The following is a 27,724-nucleotide window of genomic DNA, read 5'->3' on the forward strand; positions in this document are numbered from 1 at the left end:
TTCCTGTGTAATGGAAATCCCATTTTTATCTTCTGTCAAAGAGAAAGGCTGGACTCACAGAGCAGTGAGGGAAGACCAATCCAAATTTACAGTATTCCCAAAACACAGGTCCCAGAACCAGATAGCTTGGTAGCCCCCTCCCGTGTTCAAACAGAGGTGATGATCACAGAAGACTTCTTTGTCTCCACCGTGCATGTGACATTACCTTTTGATACTGGTCTCGTACTCAGTCCTCTGTTTGCTCAGTTCTGTCTTTAGCTCTACCACCAAGCTCTGTAAGGCCCTAGAGCATCTGACAGAGTCTCTGGAAGCTGGAGCTAGGTTGCTCTGCTCACTGCTGCTGCTGCAGGCTTCTAACCTGTCGATGCTGTTCTCCAGATCTGGAGTCTTGACCTCACTCTGAGACAGTGAGCCCTGAGTCATCCACTCAGTTTGGAGAGAGCTTAAAGCTGAAGAATCACTGGCCCGACAGGCTGGGCAGCTGCTGACCGAGTCCACCACAGAGATCTCACATGATGATGTAGACCACGTGGTGCTGCCTATACTGTGTGTGCTGAGAGAGAGGCTGGATGAAGGGACATTGTCATAAGTTGAAAGTCTCTGAGAAGAACAAGAGTCTTTAACTCGTTCCCCAGAGGCTGTCCGGCGGTGGCCTCGGAGAGAGTACAGTCCATTCATCAGCCAGTTTCCACTGGAGGAGAGATTGGGTATATCTAGGGATGAGCTGCCCAGCTTTGGGCTCCCAGACCTTGCTCCCTGTTGGCGGAAGGAGTATTTCCATGGAGGTAGCGTCTGCACTCTTTTGCTTGGGCTGGTGGCAGGCTGAGCCAACTTGCTGCTGTGCTCCGGAGGGGTGTTTTTCAATGCAGGTCCAGGGGTGGCCTCCAGTGCCACAGCATTGCCAGAAGGCAGATCAGCAGGGCTAGGAACATTGTTTTCTGACCTGCTGTCCTCTCCATCCTCCTCAGAGATCCACTCCACAGTGTTGCGTGGACGCACAGGTCTGATTTCCAGTTGGCTCCCTGGCACATCTGCCTGAGGGACAGCAAAGATTCTCCCCTGTTCACTTATCAGCACCGTCATCAAGTGCTGAACCAGTGAGGTGCCTGTGAGAGAAAACAAAGGCAAGAATTCCATGAGACATGGAAAGCCTGATGCTCCCTGTCTGTGAGGTGCCATGCGAGTTCCTTGTGGGGCAGGTGTGTGGGCACCATGCCCTGCAGTGGGACAGTACAAACCTATCTGGGCCTTTTTATACAGGGCTGCAAGAGACAAGAATTGCTCCCACTTCTGGAGATAAGGAATAGGAATGGAAGGCATCTGTCTGCCTGCTGAATGCAGTTGACTAGCACAGCACAACATCAGCCTGCCTAAGGACACTTATGAGGATTACAGAAGAGAAAGACACATGGAAAACAGTGCATGTCTGTACCACACTGTGGCACGGGACTCAGAGCCAGCATCGACTTCATTTCAGCATGCACAGCTCTACAGGACTGCACAGCTCTGTGCAGAGATGCATGCTGGATCTTGAGTATACCAACATATCAGCTAGCACAGAGCATCTTTCGTCCAGCCTCCAAAACTAGTAGGCTTCCACTGACTGGAGTATCTACACTATGCCAAAATTCAGTCTTAGCAAGCCCAGAGCTGGTGTTTACAAAAGCACCAGAAGTTTCAGCCTTCTGCTGATACGTATAGAGAAACTTGCCAAGGGTATAACATCTGCATGACAGATGCAGCTGCGCACAAGGGGAAAGAGATACTTCTTGTACCATCAATCTATTTGTAGAATGCTCTTCACTTACAATTCTAGTAAAACATTCAGCAGTTTGAAATGAAACAGTACTCATTAGGAAACATGTTGAAATAGAGTCCAAGGTGGAAATGAAATTTTAAATATCTGCTGGAGAGACCCAGATAAATACAAAGTGAAAGCAACAAGGAAAAGAAGTTCTGGCTGACAGGTTTGTTTCTAATCTTGAAGAAGGACCCAAAGGAAAACATTAAATTTTAAGGTAGAACACAACACAAGTCACAGACTAAGGCAAGCAAGTGTATGTTCTTTACAATAGGACAGCAGAACAAAAGCCAGGTGTTACAGGAACATAGGTACCAGTAAATGTTGTAAAGTGGAACATAAGATGCCATAGGGGCTACTCTACTGGGACAAAGTTTCTCCTAAAAAATCACAAATGCAGCTGTAAGCAGCAGCCAGCAGAATCACAAGGTCATCAACTTGATTAAAAGAGGAGTTGCTCAAAATATTCAGTCAAAGAAGTAAAAGTATACATTGAGTGCAGGAAGTGTACTGACAACTATGCAAGTCCACAAAATGAGTTGTTACTGCTTTTCAGTTGTGTAGATGATTATAGACTAAAAGAATACCACTTATCAAACCAAATACAAAGTATTTTCTACAAAAAAAAACCAAAAAAACGATAAGGACATGAATATAATCACGAGTCTTGGCCGGATAGCAAGAGGTACACTAACCTCACCTACAACTCCCATTTACCTTCTGTGGATGTGGGGAGTTCAGCTGTGGCCGCCTTTATACTGCTGAATAACCCAGCACCTGCTTCTCCATGTGCTGACTCATATGGAGACAGATAATTTTCAGGTTTTTATATATGCAGGCATTCATGACTGCAACTAAGTCCTAAGTGCGCTGAGGTAAATTGTTAGTTACTCTGTTTCACCTTTTCTCAGTCTCACTTGTGGCTTTTATTACTTCTTTCCTAAAGCAAAGACCCAATCCAGAGGAGTGCAGAAGTAACTACTGAGTGTAGGAGTTTTTTTTCAGTCACAGATCTATATTTTTTTTCATTCTTCTCAAATTAAAATAGTACTTGTCTTTCCATCATTTGGCTTCCTCTTTCTCTGGGGTTCTTCTCTTTTCCTGCAGTCTAGCACAAACAGGATACAATGAACAAGCAAACACAGCAAAACCTGAATAGAATAGTCTGATTTTCTGCCTTATCCCAACCCTTGCAGATAAAAGTTGTCATCTCAAAAGAATACACTTAACAGCAAATGTACCTGTAGGTAGGGCCTAGTAACATTACTTCTACAAGTTTGGTTTTCTTTTTCTTTTTTTTTTTTTTTTCCTCCAATTCAGAAAATATATAAATACAAATATATGAGATATGACTGGAGTATTTTTTTTAAACACATTGTGCAAGCATCCAAAATTAATAGTGATCTTCGACTTATTACTCTATTCTGTGAAGTTCTGACCCACGCACAGTCTGCTTGCAAGACAACACATCTAACTGACACACAGGTATAACCTCTGTAGTACAGTAAGAACTGTAGTACCTCTTTCATTGTGGTTTGGATGCCCTTTGCAGGAAGCTACCTAAATGCACCCAAATGCACTGATGCTAAACAGCAGTAGTTTGGTACTTGAAAACGGAACTGAGAACATTTGACCTTTCATTTTAACACTAGGTTAAGAAAGAAAGTTTTCACACAACATCCAAAACGGCATAGAAGGGTAGAGGCATCTCCATGTTGTAGAGAAGAGAGACTCCCAGACCAGAGGCAAGTGGGATAACAGTGGTCAAACTGGTACATCCACTCAGAGGCACTGATGAAATGGACTGTTTGACTTGTTGCTGACTGTGCAGTCAGTGATACAACGTTGCAGTGCTTTTCACCCTATTCCTGCAGCTCCAAAATGCAGATGCTGTGTTATCTCACAAGAGGAGTACCTACCTTCCATCATGGTCACTGGATCTTCCATTTTGGGTCGTAATATATTTGGTCCAAATACTGTAGCTAGGTTCTGAACACTCATCTTGTTAACGCTGGAGTGAGCCTGAACTTCATCAAGGAACCTTGAAAAGCCCCCCCAGAAAAATCATAGAAGGAGAGAAATAAGTCAGTCACTTCTCAGACTGTAGGCATGCCAGGCAGAAACAGTTTTGCCCTGTGTTAATATAGCCTGGGATCCAAAATGCTCCTACAGACTAACTGCAGCTTAGGTACTCAATCCTAGATCCCTTGTACGAACAAGAGACAACAGAATATCTTCTGCCAAAGGTATTTCTGAATATGCAAATACAGATTTTCCCAGAAATTTCCATTTACATGCAATGGCTTCTGCCAGTTTTCACTTATAGATAGAAGTAAAAAAAAGACATTTCACTGATCTTCTCATCCTAGAACTAAGCAACCCATGGGAAGAGCTTTATTTCTTGCAACTGATAAAACCCAGATGAAGAGCTTCTTGTGAATGCATCAGCTGGGCAGACATCAGCACATGAAAAAGACTTAATGTGAGCCAAAGATAGCACATGAAAAATGCAGACAGACTGGCTATCTGTATGCATATGCTGCAAATCAACAGAATGTTTCTAAAAGTTATATGTTTTCCAATTTGGAACAGCCTCAGTAGGAGCTATAGTAGGCAACAAGAAACACTGAAATAGCTTGTAATTAACCTCTTTACAAAAAGGACAACATTACATGAAAACCCAGAGGAGATGGAAACAGGTCTCAGTGACCTCAGAGTTGAACAGTCTCACTCTGCCTGTACTCTGTTTTTAATGAACTGCTGTTCATTCTGGGGTGATTTGAGTGGCTTTAGCAGTCAAAACATTTCCTCATCGCACTATGCTACTCAGCTGGCAAACTTCTGAATCCTACTTGCAGCCCAACTTTTCTAGGCACTCCTATTGTATTGTGGGCTTTCCACATCCTGAGACCCAAGAACGGTTTTCTTCCCTAAGTCAGAACAAAAATCTACTTTCTTCAATTCTTCACTTAGAAACATGTATTATAGACAGTCTCTTCCATATTCTCCCTTTGTGTTTTGCACTTCTCAAATACGAAACTACAGAAGTCTACAGTGAGGCAGAATGCATTTTTCAAAGCACTCAAAAGGACATTTCAAAAATGGTGTCCATCTGTACCCTTGGGAAGGATTGTCATCTCTTGAGTAAGGCATGGGCTTCACATCAGTCTACATTTGTGTCTGCTGTCTGTTGCAGATGTGGCCTTTAACACAGAGATCACAACATGACAAAATGAATTAGTTCGTATTTAAGCTAAGAGTCTGTTCTAGCTCCGGGATGATTCCTTCCCACTCCAAACTGGCACACTCAAAAGAGAGACAAAAGGAGAAAATGCTGCAGAATCCCTGGCTCTCCAAGCCACTCCCAACCCCACTTCCAAATTAGAGCTGAGGCCTGACTGGCCATTATGACTCTATCTGCTACTCAGCTTGTGTTACAAATCCTCCAGCTGTGCATTGCCTGAACTACTGCCTTTCTTTGTTGGTCTTTAAGTGCTTCTGAAGCAAACAGTACAACATAGCAGCATCACTAACACCTGCTGCCAAGGCTGTGGGTGACAGCAATTTGCTTGGCTGCATATCCACCTCCACACACTTTAAAGGAGCAGTAAGTTATGTGTAAGTGATGTCTGAATATTCAAACTTTCAGAGTAAATTATTTGTATATAAGATTGAACCTCACAAAATGCAGTGACTTTTCCAAGTGTTAATTAATTTCACTTACTTGCATATGTATTTCAGGAGGTTGTAGTTGGCCTGGGGCAAGTTCTTCACCTGCTTAACCAGTTCCTGAGTACCCTGAGGGACAAGAAAAAACAAGAAAGGAGAACTATTAATATAATGATGAAAAGCAGACATGACTCTCTTTCAGTGCTATAAAATCCTCTTTCCAGAGTCAAACCCGTGAATCAACAAATGATAGCACAAGAAAGTTTTGTGGACAGTATCATCCTTTATTGTTCCTTGCCTCTCAGGTAGACACACTGGTCCCAGTAAGTGAGATCCACTACACACCATATATTGACACTAGACAGAGTGAGAAAACAGCTCCCTCTAGGAGTGCTGCTGGCCCAGCAAGCACAGGTGCCCACCCAGAGGAGCATAATTACTGGGATCTTTCCCCAGGCCCCAAAAACAAACAAACACGCATATTTTTTCCTTATAATTCTAAAACATAGAGGAAGAAAATAACCCAAGAAATAGCTGGACTGTCCAACTACAGCAAAAGGAAAACCACCCACTCTGCAAACCACCAAGTCAGCATGCTTATTTCCCCAGACACCAAGAAAAGCTTTTGTCCAAGAGAAAAGGGCTGCAGAATTCCTGAAGTCAGCTCATGGACTTAAATACTGAAAACTCCACATCCAGAACTTGATTCAGTTTTCTAAATCACTGTGAATCCTGTTGTAAGCTGTAATGGTTTAATGTCAAAACCTTTATCTAGGGAAGGCTGCTGGTCTTCAGTCTGCTCACAGGTATAAAAGTGGACCAGCAAATATGCCTTACCAGCACCCTGCCTATTCAAAACTTAAATGCACTGAGCGTACCATAAACACAGTGCAGTAATACCAAACTGAGCAGAGAATTTTTCTTTAAGAAGCTGACAACATTCCAGTTCAGATACCTCCTTTTTAATTACTTCCATTTGCAGTCATTCTGAGCTGTGACATACTTCCTCTTAAACTTTCTGTCTTTACATTAAAATGTAAGATGAGAGATCTGCCTGACAAATGACTTAAAACCCTGAAGCTACTTAAATCATCTCATGAAAATCTCTGACTCAGAAGGCTACTGTCCTGCTGCAATCCTACCATCATTTACTCTTTCCTTTCAATGCTGCAGTTACCCTGGAGGTTTGCTCATTTTCTGAGACAACCATTCCTGCGTGAAGATAGATACCCAGACACATCTGTGAAGAGTGATAGCTGTTAACTACTGAGGGAGGACTGCTAGAGAAGTTTCAGAATAGCTGCATTTGGACATTCATCTCCAGCACTCCTCCATTTTGTAATGCATGTCAGGGAAGGGATTCTGTTGGGCAGCCACCTGCAAGATCTTCATGACTCCTTTGCTCCAGATAAGTCAGAAAGATCCATAAAGCAGTGAGAATTCCAGCCTCTACCCTCAATGTCCTGCAAGAAAATTTTTCTTCTGAATTTGTCAGCAAATAAACAAAGAGTCCAATTAATAAAAAACCTGAATTTTTAAAAAGAGCTCTCAAAAGCAGAAAGGCTTTTTAATCCCCACAGGTAAAAATCATGCCAGTTAACAGTGACAACAATGGAGACTCCAATAAGAGAGCGGTCTCTTGAACATCTCAAACCTCTTCCTTGAACTTCTGAAAACATCTGAATGAAGGAAAGCCGCTATTGATATGAAGGTTAAAGTCAGTTTTTTGGGTCACCCAGCTTTCAAGTGAGGTGTTTGAACTAGATACAGTTGAGCTAACAAAACTCTCTTTTGACTTTGCACTGCAACCCAATTTATTTCAAACACAGAATTCAAAATGACATTTGGCACAGTGTTTCAAGTGCTCTGAATTAAAGTATCACGGCTTCACTGGATGCAAGAGAGGGCTTTGTAACAGAACATTCAGGCAGCTGGAAGCGTGATCTAAAGGTACAATCCTTATCTGAAAAAATAAATTTATCATCTGTGTTCTGTCGCAAGGAATCACAAACATGGGATTACAATGAAAGGTTCTTTTGGATTCACTGTGATACAAACACTTGCCATGTTTTAAAAATAGAAAAGAAAGAAAGCTTCCAAATTTGTGCCCACCAACCTGACCAACAGATGCCATAAAGCTGAGGTGGTGAAATCACAGTACAAGTAATAAGGAAAACAGTGACCTAGAAACTGCTACAGTGTTACCAACCAACACAGTACAGGTCCTGGCGTATGGCAGCAGACAAGCAAGCAGTAGAGGCACTGTGCTGCCATTCACCATGATGGTACTCTGCAATAATAACTCTTAAGTCCTTAAAAAATGCTGCCTTATTTACCACACGTACATGGTATTCCAAGGAGGGGCCCTATTACCAAGGATTTTCCAATGTGTGTAAGAGATCAGCACTAACAGGGCTAGTTCTGGTCTAGATGGTCTGGAAGAACTAGCAGCACTTTAAACGTTCACCCAAATTCAGTTCCTTCTAAAGTCCCAAAGCCAGGGGCTTAATCCACTGAACTACAGAGGACATCTAAAACACTGCCACATCAGCTCAAACTCAAGTGAGTTTTTTATTATTTGAAGATCCTTCATTTATTCTTAAATTCCCTCCTCACAACCAACTGGGATCAGAATCCTATCTTTTTTATTATTATTATTATTATTATTATTATTATTATTATTATTATTATTATTATTATTATTATTATTATTTTATTATTTTTAAAGCTGCAGTGCTGCTGAGATACCTGAAGGCCTCAGCACAGCTCAAAGGCTTCGTTAAGTTTCTGTTTGCATTCCAGCACCAGAGTTAAGTTGGGTGATGAACAAACATGAGCAGCAATGAATGAAAAATGGAAGCTTGGGACAACGCTAGGGTATTTTTTTGATGCAAAAAGAGATTAGGCCAAGCTAAGGTCATAACAGTTCCTATCTATGTTCGCAGCACAGCAGTATGAGGTGCCAACTCTTTTATCTGAATTGCTATTTTGCTTCAAGTAATTCTGGTTTTATGGGGGCGGGGAGGGGAGTTATCATAACTGAGTGTAAATGTCTCATTCAAAACTTGCATATGAAAAATAAGAATAAAATATTCCTTCAAACAATGGTTTGAATTTTGTTTCAAGGTATATAATTATACTTATTTATTTATTTATTTATTTTCAGAATGAAACATTTGACTTTGAAATTCTCTGAATTTCAATGAAACCACAATTTTTGGCAGGGGGACTTTCCATGTGGGAGGCAAGGCAAGCCCTACAGGCGGGTATGACTCTGTGCTCCCTCTGCTCCACGTGCTACCATGCACGTACAGCCTCTCCACCTCTGGTGAGTGAGCTCCACCTTTCCAAAAAAAGTAAACAGCCCTTGTTGAGGTTCCAGATTTTCCTGACCAAAGGAATGGTTGTTTACTGCTGCTATTTTAATGAGACAACTTTGTACTATCAGAAGTACTGTATTTTCTAAGCTTTCATTTCAGCTATCTTGTCCTCTTCATCTCCTTTCTAATCCAAAGAGAACAATGCTTTCACTACAACTCATTTCAGCCTGGCCTTGCTCCCATAATTCTAACACAGATGCTGCTTCCCAAACTGCTGCAACCTGTGTAGGCAAAATCAGGCAAACTACAAAACGACATCATTAATAAGCTGAGCAATGCTATACAATTATGTTTGCCCAACTTGGCACTGCCTATACTCTTGTGCAATAGTGCTTAATGGATTCAAAACTTCCCAGTCTGCACTTTGTATGACCAAAATGAAACCAGCTCCACTGCCTTAGGAATGCTGCTGTTTCTCACGAGATCAGCCTTTCTGCTGTCTGTAACATTGCACCCTGCAGCAATGACTGCATTGGCTGTTAATGTATGAGCAAGTTTTGGAGCCAGCAGGCACACACATGCACCATTTAAGAGACAACACTAGCACACTGACACACTGATGTGTCTGTGTCCGGGACACAAATGCGTATCAGTGCTCGGTGTTATACTGTATCATGCACAGATACCACAGATAATTGCTTTCTCAGAGCTGGCTAAAGAATGGATCGTGTGTGTAAAGATAGTAACAAACTTGCCTTCTGCCCTTAAAAAACCCTTATATCATCAGATATTCTGCATTTGGAGCATGCAAACAAGCATCTTCTTATGGGCATCATCAAGGACTCAATCTTCCCAAAGCCACTTCAACTAAAGGTGAACCAGGCTCTCAGCAAAGAACAGCTGTTACAGTCCCCACCAGAGTCAGAGATGCAAGAATACCCTCGAGGCCACACACAGAAAAGGACAGAAAAGAACTGTGGATGTGACTTACAAGCCCTCAGGCCTTCGCTTCTTTAGCTGACATCAGTAATAAGGCTTACAACTCTAAACCTCACTTTAGAAGGAAGCACAGTTCCACCCACATTAGGCCAGATTCAACGTGCCCTTGCAGTCAGCAAAGAGCTCAGACATCGCCACACAGGGAGCAATATGGATAGAACAGATCAATCAATCATATTGTAAATTATCCTTGCAAGAGCTGAATCACAGTTTCCACAATTGCCACAGACTTGAGGTTTCTCTGAAACCAAATGGAAGAAGTGAAGGTTCTGGAAATGTATTCATAACTTTACTTCCCCCATTGTAGGATAGTTTTTTACTGTGTCATTTTATAGCGTCTGTCCTCTAAGAAACACAAAGACCATCACACCAATCAACATCTCATTCAACAACTCTGGAAGGCAGAATATGCTGTTCCCATATACAACATTGAAAACACAGAAACAGAGAGTGACTTCATAAAACTTTCTAATGATCCAACAAACAAGGCTGGAAAAGGAACCCAGATCTCACACCTCTTACTGACTATGCTATAGAACAGCACTGTTCAGATGAGAGAAGCACCAGGCTACAAGACTGACTTCAAAATAGCTCCTGCTTAAAGCAGGAGCCCATGATACTGCCAGTTCAAAGCCTCAGGAAAATTCAGGGGAAGGTTTCCCAGGAACTTTACTGATTTCAAATTAGGACTGAAGAGTGATGGGAAGGAAGCTGTACTGTACTGGGTCTTGGGAAAAGCTCTCAAGGTAGAAGGAGGCAGATTAGAATGACCACTGACCTCTCCCTCATCTTTTGAGAGTAGCTGTCCACAAGAAAGAAAGTCTTCGTATTTGGCAAAGGGGATGACAGGCTCTGGCAGCTCTCGGAGGTAAAGCTTCAGGAGGGACGCCACAGTGTGAACATCCGTGTTGCTGCAATACAGAAGAAGGAAGGAAATTTAGAAACCCACGCTACCTAAAGCCTGATGTCTTCACACAGGGTGGACCAAAGTCCCTCTTAGGGACAAGGTAAGTATGCAAAGTACCTGGGCAGCAGGAAAATCTCCCCTCTGTCAAAATAAGAATGCATCTCAAGCAGCATGGGCAGTAAAGGGATGTTCCTGCTTAAGATAGGGTGGTGCTGGGGTTCCTCAGTCAGTGTGGTCAGGTGGGTGTGCAATGCAGAACACAACGATCACACAGTGATGACAACAAATCTCTGCATCATCGTGCAATAAAACAATCTCTTATCCTCAAACTGAATCCTTCTACCTGACGCTTTTCTATTGCACGGGATTCTTTTTCCTCTTCCATATCCTTTACTTTCAATTAGGGGTTGAGGTATTAAATGCCACGATGAAGATACACCTGTTCTTCACTTCACATTACCTATCCAATTTCTGGTTTGTGACAGTACCTCTTTCCAAGTTTCCTGCTGTACAGCTCTGTTTATGTTTGCAAATGTTAGAAATCTGAATCTGTCACCAGCTACCCACTTCCCACCACTGCCCTGACAGTCTTTAGAGAATTCTGAGAAAAATGCACCAGTAAACAACAGAGCCTCAAATTCTCACTTCTTTAGAAGCCAAATCTCTTCTCTCTAGGATGCTTTTAAACAGTGTTTTGAAGTGTAATAAACTCTACCAAATATTTTGCAGCTGCAGGAGACCAGTGCAAGGACATAAAACACAGGGACTTGCACTTCTATTTTCATTCTGTTCTGATAAGAGCACTGGATTCAATTCTCTTGAGGAACCTCCATCCCCATTATTTTACTGAAGCTTGCCAATAATTTTCAAACTGTTGGGAAAGGAGAAAAATACACAGGCATGCAGACTGACTGATATTATAAACACAACTGTTAAACTTCAGAATGTTTTTTTGAAAATTGGAAAAATTAGCAGCAGGAGCTGCCAGTAGTTTAATAAGTACCAATATTTGACCATTTGCTACTAATTTTTCTATTTAACTCTATCACATTTGGGAATATCAGGGTTTTCTTCATTTGATTACAAATACTTTACAAATGAGGTCAATAACCCTAATTCTTTTGGTATGAAGTTTCAGGCATGAATGGTGGATATGATCATACTCAGCAGCAGAGCCCACATTACAACTTCAGGTCCATTGGCTGGAGTTTATTGTTACACTAGCAAGGCCTGGTGAAATCCAGCCAAAATGTCAGCGATGTGGATATGCGATAGGAGCAGGCTGCTGAAGGTGTTTCCAGCTGCAACACCTGGCCTTTCATTAAATACCTACATATGCATTTGAAACTCAAACTGAAAACCCAAGCCTTTTAAAAGTAAATATTTTAAGTATCAATCACCAGAGATCTATCATGGGGTAAGCAGACTCTAGCATTTGGAAGATGAAGCAACGTTGAGTTCATGGCAGACTCAAACTGCACTGTCTGCAACCAGAAAGAAGAAGAAAAAAGAAAAATAAAAGGTATTCCTTCACTACACCTGATTTGGGAACAAGAATATGGATATCACATCTGCAGAACATATTTGCTGCTGCTTAGTTATTCTAGGCCATATATAGACAGTTACCCTAAGAGAATTATGCTTGCTAGGAGGAGAAGTCTTTCACTCAGCTATGGTGGAATTATGTCTCCCTTTCTGTGAATGCTGATACAAAGGATCAGAGAGCAGGGCCTGCAACTAGCAGTGGTCACAGTGGCTCCAAGGGGAAGCTGTGGCAGAAAGGCAACAGCTGAGGAACCCTCAACAGTCATACTGCTCAGATGCTACCAGGCTTGCCTCCTCCAATTCTATGCTGAAAACTGAGCTGTTGCATTTCAGATCAACTGCCCAAATGACAGGTATCCTTTCATTGCTGATCTATTCACTGCAAATTCACTGATCTATGCACTGCAAATGCCGATGAAAATAAAGCTGCCTCCTGCTTTCAATATGCTGGGAGGAGGCTTGTCTTCTGACAATTAAGTTAGAATAGATTAGAAAGAAGAAGGTAAGACAAGAAAGTGAAACTGTTGGTCCTAATTAATTCCATCTGTAGATACACCTATTCCACAATAAGTGTTTTCCAGAACAACTCTGTTCACTTCCACATGAATTTAGGCAATTCTAACTCTGAACCAGAGCATCCAGATGTTTAGTTAAAATAAATAAAAAAAACAGATAGATAAAATTAAGAAAAGATGAAGTGAGACAGTTTAAGAGTTTCAACTATTTTTTTTCCCATTTCTTAACACTTCCATTTAGGGAGCAAATACAGACTGTGGTTAAGAATCAAAGAAAGAAGGATGGGTGGCCTGGGAAGCAGAAAGGAGGGAAGAATTAGAAGAATGTTCACAATAAACTCAAAGGATATTATTCCCAGGATGAGTGCAAACCCAATGCTATCATGCAGGAGAGCAATGCTACTTCCTGCAGCAATAGGCTGGTACAGTATCAGCAATGTCAAGACTGGCTGCAGATCCAGAGGAAAGTGATTTCGTTTTCTGTACCACACAAGGAGTGATCGCATCAACATGGTTACGGAGGGAATTTAAATGGGAAACTGTCATTTTTCTTTTGGAAACATTTGACTTAAGTTTTATGGAAAAATCAAAACAGAACATGGGTGTCCCTAAGATACATTCAGCTTTGAAATAAATGTTCCACCTCAGATGCTGAAATTCTTGACCAAAAAAGAATTCATTTTGCCCTAGAATTCTGTGGTCAGAAAATACTTAAATACTTGGCTATGACATGCTGATCAACTCCATACATTATGTATAAAACAGCCAGGGAAAGATGTGTAAAATCTTGGTGATTATTCTGAAACCTGGTGACAAAGGAAGGTTAAGAGTTGAGGTATTTCCCCTGGGCAGATCACTATGGAGCAAGAGAGAAAAGCAACATCTGAGAGAATTAAGATACTGCTGTCGTATGTATTTTTATGGTGGGATCCCGCCAACTGCTGAGTAGGCTGTACCCACATCTAGCAACAGCTTTCAAGATGTGCTTATGCTCAGCTCAGTTTCTCCCCCTGTTCAAGCACTGAACCAAATGTAGGCCTCAGCACTCAAAACCATGCAGGGGAAAGCTCCAACAACTCTATGAATGAAGAGAACATTCATAGAACATTACAATAGAAGTAATTAGGATAGCCACCACCAGGCTGCTCCTGCCAGACTTTACATGCCACAGGTAAAACAATCTGAATTTGATGTTGTCATCTTACCTGTCAAAGAGCGGCTTCTCTCCACAGTCAAAAGAATCCTGCAAATCTTTGACAAGGTTGGCTTGGCCAGGCATCCGAAAGAGTCCTTCCTCTGTAAGACCTCGCTCCCGAATAAAATCCACACACTGTTCTACCAGCAGTGGGGCTAACCGCTGGCCATACTTCCTCTCGTACTGCACAGTGTCCTCCAATCGCTGTCCAAAGATCCCTGCGAAAAGAAAGCAGGAGAGACATTCAGGTTTTAGCTGCAATTCTTCATGAGCTACTGCTCAGGGTGAATAATGAGGAGATTATTTTGTATGGACTAGATGAACCTACACAAAGGTCCAGTTTTTAACAGACTAATAAAAGGGTTTCAAAAAACAAGCAGAATTACATGCCAAATGTGTTTGATCTTTTTCTGCTTAAGGGTGCTTTAAAATACCTTTTGCCCTAAGATGGTACATACCTCAATATACTCAAGGAAAGTAGGACTGAGATTATGCTTATAGTTATCTACAGCTGTGCTGAACCTGAATTAAGTAATTATGCTTCCACTGCATCTTCAGTCTTAAGAAAGCCAAAACAGAGGCATAGGACACAATGATTTTTTACATATTCCCATCACTCATACAGTTATTGCTTAGTAGTTTGCAGCTGTCCCACCTAAGAGGTAGCACTCCCCCTGCAAGGGGATTGCCAGCATAACAGAATATAGTTGTCCATATCAAAACTGTTTTTGTGAGTGAAACTGCTCTCACTCTCCACCTACTGTAAGCTTTGGGTTTCTATTTATTTTCTGTTAATTAAAATTAACAAGTGAAAATTAGAAAAATAAAACACAGGTATGCAAAAAATTGTTGCTTTTCCTTCCAAAACATGTCTTACTTCCTGCACCTTGGAAGTATAAGAAGAATCAGATACTCTAAAAGCAGGCTGGCCATAGGTATTTATTAGGTCGGACCTACTGCAGACATGTACCAGCAAGTATGAAGGCACTGGTTCACTCTTTGGTGAAACTGGAGTTCCTGGTCAATGCCAGTTGCTGAATGCCACTACTGAAGTCACATCTTTTTGTCAGCGCAGAAGAGACTCAGGCTGTGAGATCCAGAATTTCAGTCCCTGCCACAGGAGAGAACTTGATCTAAAAGGACAGCTTGTGAGCCATGCTCTGAAATCCTACTTGTAGCACCCTACAAGATACAGAGGAGTCAAGGAGGACAGCAAACAAATTAATCTCATCTTGGAGATTAGATATTTAGAAAGTGTGAGAATCCCAAGACTTACTGCATTTCAGACAAAAAGTTCTATTCAAAGAATGCTCAAAGCAACCGGTAACTTTACATTGATACCAAGTAGCCTTAGGTCAAGCACTTAGCACTCAGACATACAGATCTGAAAAAATAACATCAGCATCCAATACCAAAGTCACTCTGTTCACACACAGCCGCCAAGTAGTGTTTTGGTTATTTTCAGGCTCTCTTTCCCTTCCTACTAATGAACATATTTCCATTTCTATTTTAGTGCTGTACTCATGGCAGGCTGATAACTCTTAGCAGAAGTTTCCTTGCCACCATTCACTATCCTCCAAGGGAGATCTCATATCAAATCCTATCTTCATTCTGAATTCAGTCCAACCCTCCTGAATCCTCAGTGAAATAAAAACTAGCAATGGCATTACTGTTAACTCCCTGAACCATCTAAGAAGGATCCTGAAGCCCATTTTCCATTCCCTGTGCATTTGTTATATGTCAGAAGACAAAAACCTTTCTTACACTCCAGCCTGTACAACTTCACTGCGTTGTCAGAGCTGGAGGGCCATGAAGAGTCTTTAAGGAAATTCCCTCCTTATCCTGGCAGGAGAGCATGCCCTGAAGTATGGGAGTGACTTATCTTTATCACTGTAAATATTGTTTCTCTTTCAAAGTAAAGGCTTTACTAGTTCTAGTTTCTAATCTGTTCACAAGTTTTCACTGAACTGTTCCTGAAATTATATTCTAGGATAAGGAATCTCTTCCTTGTTTTGTACAGGTTGCTTTGTAATATCATCAAGTAATTCCTGTTGCCATGATGAGGCAAAGCAAAGCAGCACAGCAGAACTGCTTGTATTTGGTGCTCAGCACTATCAAAGGGTTTCCAGGGCTCTTGCAGATGTGGAGTACCCAAGGAAGAACAATATTCTCAACCTAGTTTCTCCAGTAATATATGAATCCAGATCACAACTGAGAAAGTAAAGTCTCCAAGGCTTGCTCATCTTGGCCTCTGTAATACTTAACAATGGTATCACAGCACACAGAATAATCCATGCAAAAGGTACAGCGCAGAGCACTCCGCTAAGAAATCTGAGCAGGAACACACAGCTTCCCTAACCTCCTTTGTGCTATTCTGTTGGTGAACATTTCTCCCCCTTCCTCTGAACTGTATATTTGATCCTGGGCTACAGGCTGCCTTCAGTCAAAAGTCCTTCAGCTTTAAGAAGTTCAGCCCAGACCCCAACCTGTATATCTACCAAAAGAAAAAAAAAAAAAAAAAAAATCACCAAAAAATGCTCCATATCTTATCATCAATCTCTGAGCCAGGCTTCTTCCCATCAAACCCATTTATTTTCTCAAAAGAATATATGAAATTCACTCTTCTAGATGCGGGACACACGGGTGCAGGGAGGTCAGGCTATGTAGATGGCACAGCAATTAAAGAATAGCAACTTTGCTTTCCCAAATCTCCTCCTCCTTGCTGACTGACAGCCCTGCTTCCTTCTAAACAGCGTGTCTACAGAAAGACTGGGAAATAGGCAAATGCTCTGCACTCCCCCTAGTATAACATATAGTTTGTACTTTTCCAAAAAGCCAATGCTCTGGTGTACTCGACTAATCCAGAGCAAGGACAGAGGTCATGCCAGACACACACGTGCAAGCATATGCACAGAACTACTGCATGTGTAATCTCTACTTGCAGTGCGAAGCTTTGCCTGCTTTTCCATAGTCTTGTCTGGCCTGCAGTCAGTGACATGCCCTCACAGTTTGGTCAGTTTTTGCTGAGGTGATGATAAAAGACCCTCAAGCCACTACCAGGATGAAAGACTTTTCCCAACCCAACTCTTTTGGCTGCCTCCCACCTTGGTTTGGCAGAACCATTCCAGCCCAACTCTAACTGCAAACCTATGTTTTCTCTTTCCTTCATCCTATAATTTTCCAGGGAAGTAAGTGTTAGAAAAGGTCCCCAAGGCACCTGCTGGGGGGCCTTAACAAAGTCTCCCCTTGGGAAAATTATCATTAGGGTTCTCACAACCATACCAGCATGGCACATGGCACATTCACCTACTTCAGTCTCCTAGGGCTAAGCAGGGCAGACTGAGGAGGTGCTGTCCTGCTAGCTCTATAAATCATCTCACTTCAGCTAGGCCTCAGAAGGGCTTGTGAAACTTAGTTAAATGTGCCTGAAACCATCAGATAAGACAGCATTGCTGGTCTGGACAGGGGCTGCCCTGCTTTGCAAGGAAAAACTAATGTGGAACCAATTGCACACAGCCTCATCTGCTGGCTCCTCAAGGCACAGGCCTGGTTTTAATAACTGGGGCTATAGCTCAGACGGAACTTGGCAGTTCTTCACTTCATCTGATGAGCCTGCTGGAAGACATTAAAGTCTCTCTTCACTCAGAAGAAAGGAAGCCAGTGCCATCCGGTCACACTCCCAGACAGGGATAGGCTAGAAATAAAGCCAAAAGCTACTGGCAGCCTAAGAGTTAAAGTTCCTTGTTGTATCCTTATCTATAGCTGGGCCCTTTTGTTTGGTTTAAAAGCCGGGAGGGGGGGGGGGGGAGGAAAGCAGCATGGTTGGGACCACATCCTGAATTTCTGAAAGATTCAAGAGATATAAAAGAAAAAATGGGCTACAGAATTTCTTTCCTCTACTCCAACAAGCTGTCTCTGTTCTTTAAAGATTTAGGTGGCTCTTTGTGGAAAAAGCAAGCCAGGAATGATGTGCTAAGACACAGACAGTCTTTCTGTCCTGGCCTGAATAGCTCACCCACCAGCTCCAGGCATACAAAGCCTATACATTCAGCTATGCTGTCTGGACATGCTGTGGGCAGGAAAAATATATGCTCCCCTACTTCATTTTTCCTCATCAGGGTTCTCATTTCAACCAAAATAAACTATAGAAAGTGATAATAAAGTCAGTGATAGAATGGATTTTCTTTGCAGAGAGGTCTGAGGACTCCATACATGCTTAAAGAGGGAAAAGTCCAGGCACACCTACATCAGCTGTAAGCACAGGTTAGTACACACACGCTAAAAGATGTACAGTAAGATAATCAGGCTCACACCTGGATGCTGCTATACAGCACATACACCCACGCATGCATGTGGTGCCTCACAGACAGTGGTTTGTGGATATAAAGATTGTGTACGTGCTCACCTGCACAGGTAAGCTTCTGCATTTACCTTCCCACACTCATGCTTAGGCTCCCATTTATCTGTCCCCTCTCACACATGAAAGCACTGAGAAAAAACCATGGGCAGACATTCAGAACGTTTGTGCTTTCCCAGCACAAAACACACACAAACCTGTAGCTCTTCCTGCCCTCCCCTAGCCTACCCAAGCACACACGGTGTGAATTACTGAAAGCAGAGCTCTGTACCAGGCGCTGAAGCAGCCCCCCAAAAGATAGCTCCTACCAATGAACAGTCCAGGCAAAGCTTGCAAAAGCAGAGGAAAGAAATGGAAACAACAGATAATCAGGAAGCAACATAAATGTGACTAAATAACTTGCCCAAGGTCACACAAACCAGTCTGTTGCAGAGCCCAGCATCTTCTAACCTCAATCCCCACAAAGATCAGTCCCCATATAGTGGGACATGGGTGCTCTCATCCATGTATATCATTTAACTATTTCATGTAAAAATAAGCACAACTATTTTCCTGTGAACCACCCTCAAATGCTAGCTTGGCACCAAGTAGTATTTTTGGCCACAGCTTGGGTCCTTCCCACTCCTTCCCCTTTGTAAGGACAGCTGCTTTACTGAGATATTCAGCCTCTGACTGAGTCTAAGCTCAAATATCTGCTTTTCATCCGGGAAAAGAAAACCATAACAAACCTAAACTCTGCAAAAATCATCTCATACCTCTCGTTCTTGTGCAGCACTCCGCTACATGACAGGCGCTGAGCTTCAAGCAGAAACCAGGCAGCGTCAGACAGCAGGAGCGGCAGAGAAAGAAAGTCCTGACTTCAGGCATCAGACACATTCTGAGCCCCAGCACTGGCAGCTTTCCATTCACCCAGCGCTCCAGAGTGGAGAGCAGCCGATCTGCCCTGGGAGATAATCGCAGCAGCACATCTGGTCTTAGCTCCACAACTCAGCATTAATTATGACTTGTGCAGAAAGCATTTGAAATATCCAATGAGATGCAGAGCTCCCCGGCTCGCTCAGCAAGAGGAAGGAGCAAGCAGAAAGACAGGCAGGTAGGGTCTTGCCCACCCTCGAAGCTGCCGCCAATGTAAACAGCACCTAAGTATGGGTCACAAGTTTTAACAAAGGCATCCCCCATCGGCTCTGTAATATATTCATGGTCTAATTGCTTGTCAGATCTATTCTAGATAGCTGAAAAAAGCTGAGCAACAGTCGCTGTCTGCATGCCACGCTCTGGATCCCTTCCTGATTGAGGCGGCGTTAGCTGTGCTACGGGCAGCTCGGTGTCCTGCTCTGGCCTTTGAGCTGCTCCCACAGCACCAGAAACACAAACCTAATGCTTAGCACCTATCCCCACTTCAGCACACTCTGGCGACATCTCCCAGCTCTTGAGGAAAGTCTGACATAACATAGTGCAGTTTTTTGTGGGGTGGTCTTGGTTTTTTGTTTTGTTTTGGGCATGGGGGAGGGGGGTAGTCAAGAACAATGCCTGTCACACAATAATCAATAGTTACACTGAGGTCATCCCTTCATCCCCTCCACAAAATGCACACACATGACTGCAGACAGGCAGAAATCACTCCTCAGAACCTCCGCACCAATTGTCTGGAGAAATTTATGCATGCCCCTCTAGCATAAAAAAAACACCCATAAATATAAAAAAATTAAAATCCCTGTTTGCAGATGCTCATCTGCTCCAATAATTAAAATATCACATCTGTGGCCCCTCTAGAGACCGCAACTCATTTGGACTTCCTGGCTTACCACGTGCTTAACTACACTGTGGCTCAGCTTAAATACATGTTAGAGAAGGCAATGACCCAGTGGTTGAACACTGAGATTTCGGTCACTGAGTCAGTGTCATTCCCACAGCTCAGGAAACCTGATATCACACTCTGTCTCTACATCCTCTGATTTGATCAAAAGCTCTCACTTTATGTAAAGGCAACACTGGGATCAAAAGCTCCAGTTCTTGAATAGCACAATAGTATGGCAATCCTTAGGTATTCAAGGTTTACCTTAAATAGAAATGTATTTCAAAGATAGATACTATAGCCCCAGACAAAACACTAGACAATTCTTAAAGTCCAGTAAAGGACATTCAGTAAGTGATGGGGATCCTTGAATAAAAGGTAGAAAGGAGATCTTGGATGTTCTTCACCCTTTTATTGTCCTCTCTTCCTTTGTGGAGAACACTGAGTCTGCAGGTTAGGGAAAGTCTTTTGAATGGCTGAGACACCCATCAGGATTTCTGGCACTATTCCCTGGAATGGATGCCTCAAAACATGTCACATCTGCTAATAACATTACAGAGCCAGGAACTCAACATTTGGAATGAGAGCTCAGGAGACAGCAAATGCAGACCTTCATTCTTCCATTCCCTTCTCCATTTCTGTTTTCCGACTCTCAAGAACAAGGAGGCATCCAATGAAATAGCAAGCGAGTTCAAAATGGATACCACTGTAACTGAAGCATAATGAACATGTGAAATTCACAGGTCCTCTGCAGCCAAGAACACAGCATGACTCAAAGCACAGTTAGATATCAGCATGTCTTGTAGGAGTACCCTGAATTGTGTGAGAGATGACAAAAACAATGTAAACTGTTCTCCAAAGCAAGAGCAAAATACTGCAGTGGTGAGAGAAAAAGGCAAGATGCACACATGCTCACTCACATAAGCATCACAGCTGAAGCAGGAAATGGCAGCTGCTTCATTGCTCTTCCCTGTGTATGGTCACTGCAGCTACAGGTGTACTGTGAGAAAGACCTGACGCTGTGCTGTGTGGCTACCATTCCATAATTATCATCTTATCGCCTTATATGAAAAAGCAGACGTGAGACAGCAGTTGTGGCCCCACAGCCCACAAAGCCAACCCTATCCTGGGCTGCACCAAAAGAAATATGACCAGCAGAGCTAGGGAGGTGATCCTGCCCCTCTGCTCTGTGTTGGTAAGGCCTCACCTGGAGTACTACATCCAGATATGGAATCCTCAGCAAAGGACAGACACAGAGCTGTTGGAGTGCATGCAGAGAAGGGCTACAGAAATGATCCAAGGGTTGGGACACCACCCCTAAGAGGACAGGCTGAAAGAACTGGGACTGTTTGCACTGAAGAAGAGAAGACTCCAGGGAGATCTGAGAGCAGCCTTACAGCCTCCTTTTAGATGTTTCTGAAAAAAAGACGGGGACAGACTCTTTAGCAGGGCCTGTTGTGATAGGACAAAGGGAAATGATTTTAAACTAAAAGAGGGGAGATTCAGACTGGATATAAGGAAAATGTTTTTTTTACACTAAGGGTAGTAAAGCACTGGTGATTCTGTGGTCCAGCCTCTACATGTCACTACAAGCCATCAGACTGGCTGGGAAGTTCACTACAGCTCAACCAACCTCTGAAAATCCAGGAATATCTTGGGGTTGGCATCTAACTTGGGTCAAATTCAGTTCTGAATATGGTTGCAACAGACAGAAATGGTGAACCTGCATGAACTCCAAAAATATTCCTCTCCATCTCTGACTGTGAACAAACTTGCTGGCTTGTACAGCTCTAGCAAGTGCCTATAGGGCGTGGGTTATTTTTAAACATTGGCTTACACATAGTCTTAACTAATATACAGATATACTCAAGTGGATCTGTCTGAGAGAACTTCGATGAAGGGAATTATTTTGCCCATTTATACAAAAAAGATGAATTATATAAGTCAGAGCTGAAGTTCCTTAATTTTCAGCTAAGTTGAGCCTTATACGAATTCATTCCCTAGCCCAGGCAAAGATGGGCACTGCGCACCTCCCTGAACCTGCTGAAAGCTGGCAGTGAATCAGTTACAGGTGATTAGTCACAGGATTGAAGCAAGCAGAAAAGCCTCCAATAGTGCATCCTTTGTGCAATGAATTTTCATTCTAGTTTTTTCCCCTCTCCAAACACATGGAGAAGGTCTGCCCATGAACAAAATGACTCCCCTGCTCTGGGCTGGGGTCCCAACCTTCACTGATAAAATGAAATCTTTAAAGAATAAATAGGTTTCTGCTTACTGATAAGCCAGTCAGCCCTGGGTTGAAAGGTGTGCAAACAGCAGTGCTTGCCCTCATCTCACAACAAACTCAGCCTAACCTGTGCATGGTGTTCTCCCATCTCTTTAAAATATGTTGGGAAAGGAACTCACTGAGCAGCAGTAACTACCCTGCAGTGGACTCTGCCCAGTTTATACTCTAAACTGAGATTATAACTGTTTGCTCAGAGAGAAAAGATGATAAACAGATCTAAACATCACTCAAACACAACATTCTCAATCCACAGCCAAACCCCTGTTGTTTATTGGTCTATCACTCTCTAAACAAAGGCAAGAAGGATTTGGAGAACAAAACATCAAGAGCAACAAAAAGTGCCTTTTAGCAAGCAGTGATCTCAGAAAATGTGCCCTGAGAAACTTCTTTCTCCCACAGCATAAACACATCACTTACAGAGCTTTTTATTTACCAAATCCTGCACACACATGCCTACATTTAACAGATCACTTCCATAGACCTGTATGAAGCTGTCTGTAGAATGCATCTGACTGGTAGAACTTCCCTCCCAAATGTGCTGCTGCATGTTGATCTCCCCACTCCACTGAAGTTTTACAGAAATTCTGAGTGCTGGTAAGTACAGAATACTTGTGACAGTTTAATTACTGCCACTAGAAAAGGACTAGAACTCCAACTGTGGGTCCAAATGCAAGGATTGTGGAAGCTGCAGCCTTGCACTGGTCTTTGGTAAAGAATGAAATGAATCGCCCAGACTTCTGACCATTCTGGAACATGGCAGGGCCAGCATTCTAGATTCACCACTGAAATTTGTAATAACAGCCCCTTTTATACATTCAGAAAAGCTACCAAGCTTATACCCTCAAGACTTCCATATTTCAAACCTGAGAGACTGATATCCTAAGAACTATTGGTCACTGAAAAGCAGACAGGTTCAACACTGAATGTATGGGCAGATTATTCAAATCAAACTTCACAGTGAATACTTTAGTTAGCCTGTAACCTACAGTTGCAAAACTCACTGACAGGTAAATCTTACATGGAATCATACTACTGCTTCCTCCAATTCAACTAATGATAAAAACTATTAGTTAATTTCCACATGTTTACCTTTAGTTTCCACTACCCAACTAAAATTCTCATCTAATATAAAACATAAAATACACGTTTACCACTCAAGCAAAAGGTCATGTTCTAAGCTCTAGTCACATCTGAACTCAATCAACTATACTTGGGGAGGGGACAGCATTTAGATCCAATTCATAAAAAAGATACAATATTACAGTAAATCTGCCAAACAGTTCTGGCAGAGGTCAAGGGATTAATGTTCACTTCCTTGAGCTCAGAACTTAGCAAGGGGAAACCGCAAGGCTCATTACCTGATGATGGAGAAGAAAAGAGGAGCAACTGGCAAGGAAATGGGAAAAGAAATAGAGGGTGCATTTCTTTGTTCTCAGCTCTTAAATGGTTAAAACTGCAACTTTTAAGGAGCAGAGTACCCTTCCCTTCAGTAAGCACAGATTCTCATAACACTCATCAAAGGAATAGCACAGAGAAATTAAAATACTTGCCTGCAAGCTGAGAAACACCACAAGAACATGATTGTCCCATTAATCATACATTGGAGGACGCGCAGTGAGAATCATTAGTGTTTTAAGCCTGTCAGTTTTCAGACATGAAGCACGAATCTACTGCTTACACAGACGCAACCTCACTGAGCAACTGGCAGTGCAGCAGAAGTTACTGGTCAGACCAGGTGCTAAGACAGCAGCCACAACACAACAACTGCACAGCCACATTGAGCTCTCCATGGCACTTGCTAGCTGAGCAGGACAACAGTCTGCTATTGAAGAGAAAGAAGGCACAAGCACCACCATATTTTATCATAAGTAAAATTATTCTTAGCAATACAAGATATACATACGAAGTTAACTACATCCAGACATTTTTGTTTGATAGCCCAGGAGGACTTACCTTCTATGGACTTATATAATTCTATTTGGAATCCATTTATCACTTTTGTTTCCATACCTTGTGACAATGAGTTTCATAATGAATTCTGCACTGTATGAAAAACTTTTTTGCTTGTTTTAAACCTTCTGACTGTGCCCACTTCAAATCCTCCATAGTCTTGTCAGAGGTAATCTTTGTAAGAGGAATCTTCTCCAATATTCTTTTCAAAGGTTTTGGCTTTCCAGTTGTGCTTTCTTTTTTATTTTTTTTATTTTTTTCTTTAAGAGGCCCTAAATTTGGATATCTTATCAGTTATGCAATCACTGGAGTACAAGGTCCTTCCTGAGCAGAACTTGTATTAAAAGTTCCACCCTGATTTGCAAGGAAGGATTGCTTCTCTCAGCCTGCTGGCAACACAATTCTTAATGCAGAACATGATCCTGCTGGCTTTCACTGCCACAAGGGTGCATTGCTGGCTCATGTTCAATTTGTCATCCATCACCATCCCAGGTGCTTCTCTGAAAAGTTGCTTTCCAGCCAGTCAACCCAGAATGTGTTGTTGCCTGCAGTTATTCCTCCCTATGTGCAGGACTCTGTCAAACTTCATGATGTTTCTGTTCACTCCTTCCTCCATCCTGCTGAGGTACCTCTGAATGATGGGAAAACCATCTGATGTATAAATTCTTCCTCCCAGGAACAATCAGTAAGCTTTCTGAGAGTGCACTCTGTCCCATCATCCACATTATTAATGAAGATGCTAAACAGTGCTGGTCCAAGCATCAGACCCCTGGGGTCCACCACTGATGACCTACTTGCCTACAGGCTGGACTTGGGGCTGCTGATTGCATTCCTAAGTATGCTGCTGTTCAGCCAGTTTCCAATACACTTCACTGTCCATGTATCTACTGTACTGTCCTTAAATGAGGATGTTACAGAGTACAAGTGTTAATATCCTTGCTGAATTCAAGATAAACAATATTCGCTGCCTCTCCTTTATCCAACCAGCCAGACATTTCATCACAGAATGTAATCAGGTTGGTTAAGCATGAATTCCCCTTCATAAATCCATCTTGACTCTCACTCTTTTTTTTTTTTATCTTAATATGTTTGGAAACAATTTCTAGGTTTATTTGCTCCATTACCTTTCCAGCAACAGAACTAAGGATGACTAGCCTGTAGTTCCCACGTCCTCCTTGTTCTTACTGAAGATGGCAGTGGAACAACTGCATAACCTTTGTAGATTACTGCCATCAGCCAGCTCCCATACTACTTGTGGATGCATCTCATTAGGTCTGACTTGCATACACTCATTTTCTTTAAGAGTTCCCTAACCTGATTATTTGCTACCGAGGAAGGAACTTCATTGTTCAAGACTGTCCCACTGGGTTCAGGGACTGGGGACTGATGAGGGCAAATCTTAGCAGTAAAACATGAGGCGAAGAAGGCATTGAGTACCTTAGAACCTTTTACGTCCTTTGTCACCAGGTTTCCCATCTCTTTCAGTAGTGGGCCTAAACTTTCTCTGGTCTTCATTCTACTGTTGATATAACTGAAGAAGCCTTTCTTGTTGACAGTCACATACCACATCAGATACAAATCCATGTAAACTTTATCTTCCTTAAGTCCATTCCTGCATGCTTAGACAGCTTTTCTATATTTTCCTTAGTTTACCTGTCCCTGTCCCTACTCCTTCTATACTTCATTTTTAAGCTTGAGCACTGTCAGGAGCTCCTTTTTAATCCATGTAGGCCTCCTTCCACCTTTGCCTGATTTCCTGTACATCAGTGTAGACTGTTATTGAGCTTGGAGGAGAAAATCCTTGAAAATCAAACAGCTCTCTGCATCTTAGTATCTATATCCACAAGCATAACTTCCTGTAATACATCTGCCCGGTGTAAAGCTAGCCAGCATCACCTCACAGATGATTCATGCATCTCCCAGTCCTAGGCAGATAACTGAACTCATAACCCCTATCATTTTTCTCTTTCTCTCCCCTTGGTTGGGCCCACCTCCTACTATGAGACAACACTGAATAGCAAACACTGATAAGCTGAACCTGGCGCCAGCTGTCTCTATGCAGAGATAACAGCACATAGGCACAACAAACACCTAGTGCCACTCCCCACACACCTGTGGGAGCCTAAGCAAGAGAAGCCCACTCTGCAACCAAGTGAGGGGGCTCTTTGAAGACCAGGCAGGAATCCCCTAGTCTGCCACTCTAGGGGAGCCCTCTAACCAGACATGGAGCAGAAACTTGTTCTCAGTCTTCATGCTGGGCAGACAGAAGAACAGAAATCACCTCTTTGCTCTTCATTTCTGTGATATCTTAGCATCTCAAATCCACAAATACAATTCTGTGGTCATGATGGTGTTACTGGAAAATCCCCATCTAGCAGGTAGAAAAATTAAATCCTAAACTCACAAGACTTAGCATAATATCAGAATTCCTACGGAATCTGGCATCTTTGCGGACATGCATTTAATAACAACATCAGTTCCTTCAAAACAGTCACTTTTCTTTCATGCAGATATTATCTGAAAGACATCTACTTATGTAAAAATAGGATACCTCATTAGGCCTATGTAGGACTACCCCTCTACTACTAATAATGACACTGAGATGGGTATTAAATTAAACCTTGGAAAATCCTCCTCTGGTTTTCAGCTCTCCTCAAACATAAGACATGATCTGCATAAGGTCCTCCTCTGCACTGTTCTGCTGGCAAAAGAAAGAATCCACATGTCAAGCTTTATCCATATAGAGAAATAGATTGGAATTAATGATAACAGAGTGTCTTTCTCAGTGGACACTTCTGCAGAGCCCATCGGTTAAAAAGTTACTATTCCTCAGAAATGTTTCTTCTCATGGAGTCATGGACTTCCTTCAGAATTATTATGCTTTCACAGGTAAAGCTTTCCTTGTTTGCCTAGGGGAAGCAAACTCCCTCCAACTGTTTTACTCCCCTTCCATCACAAGGAACTGATGAAAGCTTAAGATAACAAGGAGGAGGAATTAGGACAAAGTAATCGAGAAAGAAAGGGGCTGGGACATGCATTTCTGGCTGAGGAGCAAGGAACTGCCCATAGCAAGAAACAGCAAGTAAACAGAGGGAAACACAAACAGCACATGATTAATACACAATAATTCTGTCCCCATGCAGTGCTGGTCATGTGCTGGACTGTAAAAGTGCTATACACAGCTCATGGCTTTCAGCTCAGGATACTGAAAAACTCAGCTTTTGTATCACCAGGTCCAAATTCAGCTTGAGACATGCTATGTTTTAAATCTTACACAAGACAAAAATGAAGACATGAAAAGTAAGAGGTGAATAGATGGCAAGGGACCTCTTTAAAGTAGCCATATGTCTTCTTCAGGCTGGAGGTACTGCTACAGTGCAGATT

At 42.3% G+C, this 27,724-nt stretch overlaps 1 protein-coding gene across 13 annotated transcripts in view; it reads right to left on the reverse strand.

Moving 5' to 3' along the window:
* The window catches only part of ARHGAP22 (Rho GTPase activating protein 22), a 113,852-nt gene that overhangs the window by 4,420 nt on the left and 81,708 nt on the right, over positions 1–27,724 (reverse strand). For 4 of the 13 annotated variants that reach the window (XM_015866666.3, XM_015866665.3, XM_085555069.1 and 1 more), the window contains 5 exons: positions 13,962–14,169; positions 10,568–10,700; positions 5,526–5,599; positions 3,721–3,842; positions 206–1,106 (listed from right to left, as the gene is read on the reverse strand). In XM_015866666.3, coding sequence (XP_015722152.2) covers positions 206–1,106; positions 3,721–3,842; positions 5,526–5,599; positions 10,568–10,700; positions 13,962–14,169 — 1,438 coding nt within the window. Of the gene's footprint in view, positions 1–205; positions 1,107–3,720; positions 5,005–5,525; positions 5,600–10,567; positions 10,701–13,961; positions 14,170–14,921; positions 15,064–19,063; positions 19,254–27,724 lie in introns of those variants that run through there. The other 9 variants (XM_085555074.1, XM_085555075.1, XM_085555076.1 and 6 more) reach the window with 7 other exon arrangements.

Source organism: Coturnix japonica, chromosome 8 (genome assembly GCF_054131305.1).
Source record: "Coturnix japonica strain WE chromosome 8, WE-NBRP24, whole genome shotgun sequence".
In the NCBI taxonomy this organism is placed as follows: domain Eukaryota; kingdom Metazoa; phylum Chordata; class Aves; order Galliformes; family Phasianidae; genus Coturnix; species Coturnix japonica.